This window comes from Berghia stephanieae, chromosome 2 (genome assembly GCF_034508935.2).
Source record: "Berghia stephanieae isolate SIO BIC M18660-M18661 chromosome 2, UCSD_Bste_1.3, whole genome shotgun sequence".
NCBI lineage: Eukaryota > Metazoa > Mollusca > Gastropoda > Nudibranchia > Aeolidiidae > Berghia > Berghia stephanieae.
Window position 1 is genome coordinate 100,844,917 of NC_088361.1, and position 10,628 is coordinate 100,855,544.

Here is a 10,628-nt window from a genome sequence, read left to right on the forward strand (position 1 = left end):
ATATAGTATAGGAGCATCAAACATATATAGTATAGGAGCATCAAGCATATATAGTATAGGAGCATCAAACATATATAGTATAGGAGCATCAAGCATATATAGTATAGGAGCATCAAACATATATAGTATAGGAGCATCAAGCATATATAGTATAGGAGCATCAAACATATATAGTATAGGAGCATCAAACATATATAGTATAGGAGCATCAAACATATATAGTATAGGAGCATCAAGCATATATAGTATAGGAGCATCAAACATATATAGTATAGGAGCATCAAACATATATAGTATAGGAGCATCAAGCATATATAGTATACGAAACAAGATTTTTTAAATTTTTTACCTGGAGCTGCATCAAATTTTCTTTTTCACTTTGGGTTTGAAGTTTCAACAAATGTAGCTCTCTGAGGACACCATTCATTTCGTGGTCCACACGAATTGCCAGCTTGCTGTACTCATCACTCTCAACAGCAGAACATAAATCCAGTGCATGTTTAAAACTCTCAATTTTTGAATTCAGTTGTTCTAACATTAGAATCAAAGGCTGCATTTTGGGTGACTTCCTTCTTGCAACTGGGTAAAAAATATTAAAAAATAGACAAAATAAAATGTTATTAACATGGCTATTTATTTTATTATCGTAGATGTGACCAATTATCTCATAACGCTATTTTGTCAGTATGAACCTGATACCCAAAAATGATAAAATTCATTAATTTGAAATGTTCTTTTATTTTTTTTTTTTGCTTAGTAAGAAGAAATACTCTTAACAGCAACACTGATTTTTTTTCCAGATATAAGTTTCCCTACATATATTATTGTTAATGCAGAATAAATTGTTTCCATCAAGAGAGCAGTAAGAATGTTTTGACTCAGGCTTCAATAAGCTACAATCACACTGCTGGGCTTTTGATGAAACCATTAAAGATCTGGTGTTAGCTTATAAAGAAACCTTTTGGGTTGGCACTCCAGCTACAGTCAATGAAACTGACCACTGTTTTATTTTGATTTTGGGTTGGCACTCCAGCTACAGTCAATGAAACTGACCATTGTTTTATTTTGATTTCGGGTTGGCACTCCAGCTACAGTCAATGAAACTGACCATTGTTTTATTTTGATTTCGGATTGGCACTCCAGCTACAGTCAATGAAACTGACCATTGTTTTATTTTGATTTCCGGTTGGCACTCCAACTACAGTCAATGAAACTGACCATTGTTTTATTTTGATTTTGGGTTGGCACTCCAACTACAGTCAATGAAACTGACCATAGTTTTATTTTGATTTTGGGTTGGCACTCCAGCTACAGTCAATGAAACTGACCATAGTTTTATTTTGATTTCGGGGTGGCACTCCAGCTACAGTCAATGAAACTGACCATTGTTTTATTTTGATTTCGGGTTGGCACTCCAGCTACAGTCAATGAAACTGACCATTGTTTTATTTTGATTTCGGGTTGGCACTCCAGCTACTTCAATTTTGAAGAATCAAAAGACCACAGTACTTCTCATCCATAATACAGTTTACAAGGTTAATGTTGCATTTAAATTTACAGTGGAACCTCCCGCTTACGACACCTCCGAATAATGACAACCTCCTAATTAACGACATTGACCCGTGGTCCCGATTTTTTTTCTATTTAAGATCAGTAAAACTAACCTCCAAATAACGACGCACTTTTTGATAAAACCTCTGAATAACGACATCATTTTGTCAATTTTCGGCAGTTTTCGTAAATATCTGATACTAAAAATACCGAGTATGATTACTCAAAAGTTTATAAAAACGATTCCTGCTTGAACCAATGAGAACGCAGCTTTTTTTTGACGAATCTTGGCTGATATACATTAATAAAAACCAAGGTATAAATGTAAGTGTAAAAGCAAGTAAACACAAAATTTTGGAAAATGTGGTATTTTGTGGTGATAGAAGTAAGTAGTAGTAGTAGTAGTAGTAGTAGTAGTAGTAGTAGAAGCAGTAGTAGTAATAATAATAATAATAATAATAGTAGTAGTAGGAGTATAGTAGTAGTAGCAGTAGTAGTAGTGTTTTTGTGGGAGGAGGAGGAGGAATTTACAGCGCCTGTGACACATCTATGTCATATCAGCGCCAGTTAAAAGGGAGAAAATTGGATAGTAAAAAACATTCTAGATTTACAATTGAAATGACATAAGAAAAAGTAAGACAAAGGGGAATGGTTTAAATAGGGAACAGATGTAGATTCCAGGAGCACACTATCAGTGTACTCAGTTCAGATCACCTAAAAGTCTCATCCAGACACACGCACACGAACCCTCTAAGACTAAGAGGAATACACTACAATGTTTTGTTTGTTTTGTCAATGTTAATAAAAACTGGTCCAGCGGGCCTTACCACACCCACTTTGTCCGCCATCTTGGAAACCTCTAAATAACGACACCTCCGGATAACGACATAAAAACTCAGTCCCGTGGCATGTCGTTATCGAGAGGTTCCACTGTAGTTGAGTTAAATGTATTAAAGTGATCCATATTAACTCTTTTAGTGACATTGGTCGCACTGTGCGACCAGAGCAGAATCTGTTCTACTGGCCAATGGCCGCATATTGCGGCCAGTCTTGAAAGGAAAAAACAATAATGTAATCCAATCCTACTATAAATTGAACCAACGGTATCATTTCTTTCATCAGAACATTCAATTGGCCCTAGGGGGATATTTTAATTGAAATTTTGCACCAAATTCGAATGTCGCTTTGTCTTATCTTGTCATTTTGTGCCGGAAACGCGAATATAACCTCAGTGCTCAAAGAGTTAAGTGATCATAAAAATATACTTCAACTAATTAATAATAACAATGCCCTTTACATAAAAATATAAACAAATTTCAAACTGCTTTGTAATCAGCATTGCTAGATCTTTCATAAATGATTTTGGTTTAAATTTCAACAGTTCATATTTTGGCATTGGTTAAGGAACGTGGTCCCTGCTGCCATCTTGCTTTGTTTACGCAGAGGATGAGTTGCCACCTTGACTGTTCTTGATAAATAGTAGTAAATAGCACCACCTTGGCAAAATGAGGGGAAGGGATGCGAGAGGAGAGAGAGAGAGAGAGAGAGAGAGAGAGAGAGAGAGAGAGAGAGAGAGAGAGAGAGAGAGAGAGATCGTATTTTGAAAAAAACTAAATGAAACTATTTTCTTTTTTTCAAAGTGACTATTTCTCCGAATGCTCGGGAAAATAAACTTGATCTTTAATTCTCCGTTTTCAAGATATTTTTGGTTTGATACGAGAGTGTCTGCTCTGTGTGAATGATGAAAGTGTATGCATTTTTGGGGGTTTTCTTTTGCCAGTGCCTGGGCGCTCTATTTTTTATTCCCAACTTTCTGTTAGACTTCTATCCTGAGTTTGTGCTATCCTGTCTTTCAACATCCAATCCCGTCTTGAGACTTTAGCTTTGTTATTTAGGTTTTTAGATACTTCTGTTCTCTCTTTGATAGTGCAGCACAAAGTGCAAAAGTTAACACACCATTTTGATCAAATCTGTCTTTGTCCACAATGCTCCTAAAAAACGCTAGCTTTGATGATTCTTAACAATTCCCTGTCCGCTCTGTTTGAGCATTTACTTTTGCATCGACATCGCGTCCGTAGTAACCCATCAGCTACTGGAAGCTAGCCGACCATTTGAGAAATGGGCCATTCCACGTCAAGTGGACCAAGGGTGGGAACCACACCCCTTTTGATTTTCCTCAAACTTGGCACAATTGAAGATACCACCACCTTTCAATACTTCACAAATCAAAATGGCGGCCGAGAGAGAATCAAAACAATGGTCAAATTAGGCAGTTTAGTGAGCAGCAGCAGTGGCAGTCAAATTTTGACCCAACTCGCCCATAGGAAAGTTGTGACTGGAAATTGCCGTTCGCGTTTTGGGGGGTTCAATTAAAGATGCATAACTTCGTTATAAAGAGGAATATCGTAGATATTTTGGTATCATTATTTTCGTCTTTCAATTTCCTTTTAAATGGTGCCAATTAAGGAAAAATCCATTAATAATTCCAGAAGTTATATGAAGTTAAAATTTGGCAATTTTCAAATGCATTTATTTTTTTATTTACCGCGTGTGTTTTTAAAATTTAAACGCTTGTTTTTAGAATAACATCTAAACTTTATTCATGCCAAATTTCAGGGCTCTATATCGATGCGCAGACACCTTTTAACTCTGCGCCGAAATGCCTTGTTTACATTATCTTTTCATCATGGCTGCCGGGCGATATCGATATTCATATCGATATTTTAAATTTAGTTATGTATTATGTTAAATTTAGTCCATAATATTGTCAGTACTATTATTTACTATGTTTTTATTTTGAATACATACTTTCCAACTTTATTTATAGGCATTTTATAGTTTTTGTATTAAAAGTTCATATATCTTCTCTTTGTGAAATTCGATATTAATAATATCGATATTTTAAAAATACCAATTGCTTTAATTTAATTTTATTTTACTTTGCCATCAAGTTTCTTTCCCATATGTTTAGATATGTTTATCATTTGTATCCATATTCTAAAGGCCTTAGCCTTAATAATTATTATGGTAAGAAGCTCTATTAGTTTTGACACCCCCATACATTGAGAGAGAGAGGGGGGGGGGGGGATAAAATTATATTAATTGTCAGTTCAAATGATGTAATAGCAATAAACCCAAAGTGGTTCAGCAGAATTTTTTAAAGTATTAATAGCCAGAACTTTCCTTCTAATTATAATAGGGAATCTGTTTCAATTTATTTGAACTTTTTCAATCTACCATTTTATTTATATGCAATTAAATTGCCATAGGGTAAAAATAAACTCATTGTCATTACACAACATGTTTATATCTTTTCATTTAAATACCCTCGAACCCTTTTTTATTCTCTATGTATTAATTAAAAGAGGGTAATTATTTGCAATTGTTTCAGTGAGATATTGGGGATAAATCCAAAAGTGATAGAGCAAATTCTTTCTTACGTCTAGCCAAGTTTTTGATTATGTAACATTTGCGTCATATTATGTAATAATGTGTTAATTTGAAATGTTTATCTTCCTCTTTATTAATGTAAATGCATTGTCCTCAATAAGACGAACATTTTGGTATACAATATATGATAAGAACTCCATATTGACTGTTTTAACCATTTTTTATTAACATCACACGTTTTCGGTCACAACTTTGCAATGGTAATTTTGGGGTAAAAATCGGTCTGAAATTTCAGACTTTGAACTGCCGTAACTACATTTCTAATCAAGATAAACAAAATTCAAACTGTTTTGTAATCTGTGTTGCCAGCTCTTTCATATGACATTGGTTTCAAGTGTGTGAGGTACATTTAGAATTTCTATTAAACTCCCTAGAGTCAAATTAGTACATTACTTTCACAAATCTATCATCAAGGTTTGATCTAGAGTCTTTAAAATGCTTCTGTGTGATGACAAATTGAATAAATAAACGCCTGACAAAAGGTCCAAGGTGAAAATACAAATTGAAAGAAATGCTAGAAGGAGGAGCTTTCGGAAGCCCTGAGAAACTGAGAATAGAATAGTGGAGTTAGAGTTAGAGGAAACCATTATTATTCGCAGAACTAGGACTAGACTAGACCGCGAAAAGAGGTGGCCATACAACATTGCTGGTTCAATCGAACTCACATCAATTCCCGCAATACTGCAAATTAAACACTATATAATATTTGAATTTGAGTATTTCATCTAAACACCTACATAACATAGGTTCAATAGTTGTTAATTCAAAATAACCGCTAATAATTGATAAGTTTGTTTTGAAAGATGAAGTGAAATCGAAAACGGAAGTGCAGTACCGGGTTTTTCCAATTATGCTCTCGTGTTATCTCGCAATTTTCCCTAGTAACAGATCCGCTTGTCAATGGTCAACAACAGCGAGAGAGTGTGTATTCAATGGCGAAATCTTAGCTGATAATTACCGATTGACGTACTTACTGTTATTTGAAACGGTTTTAGTAAAAATAATTTTGAGTAAGGATAAGTAGTTTATTAAACTTTCAAGATGATGGCATCAAAGTATATTCCTCGTACCAGAGAGTACAGAGGAATACAACCAAGTTCTGTTGCAATCGTAAGTACCAGTACTATAGTACCATCGCCATCATCATCATCATCATCATCAAAATCAAATAGCTAGATAGATATAACAGTCAGAGCAGATACAGTACATATTGATGAAAAGCCCTCAACAAGGACTATTGTAGTAACAATATTTCTTCGTCTTTAAGAATGATACGTTCGTCTTGCTATAATAGAAATCAAACATCAACAAACGCGAAGAGATGCGCTGAGACTGAGACTGAGAGAAGTAAAGAACTGAAACTTAACGGACGACCGAGATTGACAACTAATCTATCGATAGATATCTATTGTTTATGTCTCTCCCACTGAAGTTCCCTTTTTAGAATTACAGCTAGCTTCTGATTTTGTGAACAAGTCATACACATTCTCTTTTTATATTTATAATATTTCTATTTTCATTTCTAATCGGCTCTTAATCCCTCGCTGCTCCGCTTCATTCTTTCTTCTCATATTTTGGAGGTTAATTTGATGCACAAAAATATGCATGAATGGAAAGTTAAATTTTGCCTATCACCTTATATTTCTTCCCGTAGCAGTTCACCTCAAACGTAAAGTTTATCATGTTTCGAGTTTTTAAATCTTTAAATTTGACTTTGACGCTGGATACCAATTAGAGACTGAAAATCTGTGGCTATCATTATTCAATATGACCTTCCGCTACGAAGGAATGTAGATAGATAATTCATCAAACAAGATGTCTGATGTCAACAGGAATCACCCATGTTGTCCAACTGAGCAAATTGGAGGTTAATATTCTTGTCCAAGAAAAAAACCCGAAAGTGTCTGGAGCGGGACTCCAAACCGGGTCCTTCCGGCACTGTTAAAATGATATGGTATATTTCTCTTTTCTGCCCAACAACAACAAAACAAAGCCAGCTGGCAAGCATCATATTAAAAAACTGCTAGATATAACAAAACAATGTTCCGTCTGGAAATTATTATCTTTTCATCCATCCTTTTGTTTGAGTAAAATCTCAACCACCCCCCTCTTGTTGAAATCGAGTTTTACTGCAATCAACAATAATATTAAACATTCACTTGGACAACGAGTTTATGGCATAACACATTTTATTGTTCCAAACACTTTTGTCATTTCGATTAGATATGATTAGAAACTACTTGATATTCTGCCCAAATAATATGACAATGCATTAAGTTTCCAACATTTCTTTCACGACACAGGTTTAACCTACAGTTGAGAAAAAAAATGAAGGAATTTGTTATTGATACAATAGAGGTACACACGCATAAAAACACACCACACACACACACACACACACACACACACACACACACACACACACACATATATATATATGGCGCTGGCTTCCGGCGACAACAGACGTGTTGTGAATGTTTACCTATTTTCTACACATATTTTTATTCATTTATCATTCAATCGTCGGAATTTACGCCTAATTTTTATTCAAAATGGATGTGAAGTATATATTGTTCCTGATTTTTATATTTATTAGTATATTTATAAGCATAAATGGTGTTTTAGCCTGTAATTTTGCTGCCAAAAGCCTATCGAAAACTTATACTCCAGAGACTCTCCGATCCCTCCAACCCGTGTCACCCCCACCACCCACTATTGACACATCGTTTATTAAAGTAAGAAAGATGGGGAGAAAAGGAGGAATAAAAACAAAATTTAACAGACGGCCTTTTCGTCCATTTTTACCCTGTGTAGTGACAGGTAATGTAAGATCACTGAAAAATAAAATTGATGAACTGTTTTCACTGTGTCGTTTTAATAGTGACTATCGTCAAGCCTCCATAATAGCGTTAACAGAGACTTGGCTATCTCCTCACATACCATCATCATGTTTTAATATTGAACAATATTCACTATTTCGAGGAGATCGGACTAATGTAAATAAACGAACTGGGGGTGGGGTGTGCACATATATTAACAACAAATGGTGCCACCCCAATAACTGTCATATAAAGAAAATGTATTGTGACGACTATATTGAATTTATTACTGTTTCGTCACGACCATATTATCTACCCCGGGAATATACTCATGTCATCATCATCAACGTCTACATTCCACCATCATCAGACAACACCACAGCGAAAAATATTTTGAGGAAAGAAATACAGGACATTCAAATTAAGTCACCCGATGCCGTATTGATGGTCACTGGCGATTTTAACCAATGTAACGATTTTACTCTCCCGGGACTTCATCAATACGTGGACTGCGAGACAAGGGACAAAAAAACATTAGATTTATTCCTGTGTAATATTAAAAATAGTTATAAATGTTTACCCCGCGCCCCATTAGGTTTATCTGACCACTGCATGCTCTTGCTACTCCCCACCTACCGCCCTGTTTTTAAACGTGTAAAACCAGTAAAGAAAAGTGTACAGATCTGGAACGGAAGTGTGTGTGAAGATTTGCGTGGTTGTTTTGAATGCACTGACTGGAATGTTTTTATCGAATCATGTGATAGTGTGGATGAGCTGAATGACTGTGTGAGTGAGTATTTAAAATTCTGTGAACAGCTAGTGTCTTGTAAAAAAGAAATAAAATATTATCCTAACAACAAGCCTTGGATAACAAAAGATCTAAAACTTTTATTGAACCAAAAGAAAACTCTCTATACTAGTGGAAACAAAAAAGATCTGAAAACAAAACAAAAAGAGATAAAGAGGGTAATATCTAGTTGTAGAGACAAGTACAAAAATAAAATTGAAAAATGCTTTTCTTCTGGGGATATACGGGACACGTGGCGGGGGCTTAAAACTGCTGTTAACTATAATCCAAAGCCCACGATTATATCAGAAGATTTCGAAATTGAAACTTTAAATAAATTTTATTCACGTTTCGACACAGCAAACAAATTTGATATTGAAAATGAAAAACATAAATTAGACAGGGCTTTGGAAGATGAAATGACTATTGAGGTCAGTGAGGAGGAAACGAGATTCGTATTTTCGAAACTAAACGAGAGGAAGGCTGCTGGGCCGGATGGATTGAAAGGAAAACTATTAAAAGAATGTGCCCATCAGCTTTCCCCCATTTATACACATATTTTTAACTGGTCCCTCCAATGCGTTTCGATCCCTGAAATTTGGAAAACTTCAAAAATTATTCCTGTTCCAAAAAAAGAAAAACTTGAAACTATGAACGATCTCAGACCTGTTGCGCTGACTTCAATAGTCATGAAATCTTTAGAAAAACTTGTTCTTGTTAAAATTAGGAATCAGTTTATGCCATTGAGTGATAGTCATCAATTTGCTTACAAACCAGGACGTGGCGTAGAGGATGCCATTTTGCTGTTTACAAACAACATCTACAGGCATCTAGATCACGCTAGGAGCTATTGCAGATTGCTTTTTGCAGATTTTTCTTCAGCGTTCAATACAATGCAACCTCAGTTGGTTGTTCAAAAATTGACTAGTCTGAATTTAAACAAGTATATAATTGCTTGGGTGCTCGAATTTCTTACGGAGAGAGCACAATATGTTCAATTAGGACAAAACAAATCTTCCTGTATAACTACAAATACTGGTGCTCCTCAAGGTTGTGTATTGTCCCCTGTATTATTCACAATATACACGAATGACTGTATAAGTCAAAACCTGAGTGTACCTTTAATAAAGTTTGCAGATGACACCGCTCTTCAAGGCCTCATAACAAATGGCAACGAAGTGGCTTATAGGCAAGAAATTGATAGATTTGTGTCTTGGTGTGATGCCCACCACCTAGAGCTTAACATAAGCAAGACAAAGGAGCTAGTGATTGACTTTAGGAGAGTGAAGGAACCGATAGAACCGTTAAAATTAAAGGACCAATTCGTCCAGCGAGTTCCTCACTACAAATACCTTGGTGTAACGATTGATGACAGGCTCAAGTGGGATGAACACTTGAAAATAATTAGGCATAAGATGTGCAGACGTACATATTTTTTATCAAAACTCTCTCAGTTTAGAATAGATAAAACCCTCTGCACATTATTTTATAGAGCAGTAATCGAAAGTGTTTTGTCATTTTGTATAACAGCTTGGGGAGGCAATTGCTTCGCAGTGGAAAGGAACAAAATAAATTCAAATATTAAAAAATCCATTAAACGCTATATAAATGATGTTGACGATGTAGATCTTTTATACGAGAAATTTTGTATAACTAAAATATTAAATGACCAGTATCATCCACTAAGACCATCAATTATTATGTCAGAAAGAAGTGGTCGCCCTTTCTCTATTTCAACGAAAACAGAGAGACACCGAAAATCTTTTCTGCCGTCCAGTATTAGGCTTTATAACAACAAGCAATAATCATTTTATATAATTATTTCTCATTTTTACTTTTTTTAAATATAAATATTAATTTATTAATTTATTTGTTTTTCAATCTTTTCAATTTTCAATTTATAGTGACAGTTTTAACTATTTTACAGTGTTGATATTATTCATATTATAAAGCGCAGCTCTGGTTATAGAGCTGCTCCTTTTTTTTTTTTTTTTTTTTTTTTTTATTTTTTTTTTTATTTA

At 34.8% G+C, this 10,628-nt stretch overlaps 3 protein-coding genes across 6 annotated transcripts in view; 2 read left to right on the top strand and 1 right to left on the bottom strand.

Annotated features, from left to right (window-relative positions):
- LOC144966103 (SKA complex subunit 1-like) overlaps positions 1 to 8,504 on the bottom strand; it is a 26,140-nt gene extending 17,636 nt beyond the window's left edge. Inside the window, exons 1-2 of one of the 3 annotated variants that reach the window (XM_078902184.1) lie at positions 8,401 to 8,504; positions 350 to 579 (exon numbers count right to left, since the gene is read on the bottom strand). In XM_078902184.1, the coding sequence (XP_078758310.1) occupies positions 350 to 579; positions 8,401 to 8,434 (264 nt within the window). In that variant the 5' untranslated portion in view covers positions 8,435 to 8,504. Of the gene's footprint in view, positions 1 to 349; positions 580 to 5,666; positions 5,823 to 8,400 lie in introns of those variants that run through there. The other 2 variants (XM_078902185.1, XM_078902186.1) reach the window with 2 other exon arrangements.
- Positions 1 to 10,628, top strand: part of LOC144966101 (protein AAR2 homolog) — a 417,529-nt gene that overhangs the window by 86,798 nt on the left and 320,103 nt on the right. The window lies entirely within an intron of this gene.
- Positions 5,891 to 10,628, top strand: part of LOC144966097 (cilia- and flagella-associated protein 53-like) — a 12,422-nt gene continuing 7,684 nt past the window's right edge. Inside the window, exon 1 of one of the 2 annotated variants that reach the window (XM_078902171.1) lies at positions 5,891 to 6,111. In XM_078902171.1, the coding sequence (XP_078758297.1) occupies positions 6,043 to 6,111 (69 nt within the window). In that variant the 5' untranslated portion in view covers positions 5,891 to 6,042. Of the gene's footprint in view, positions 6,112 to 7,866; positions 8,607 to 10,628 lie in introns of those variants that run through there. The other variant, XM_078902170.1, reaches the window with a different exon arrangement.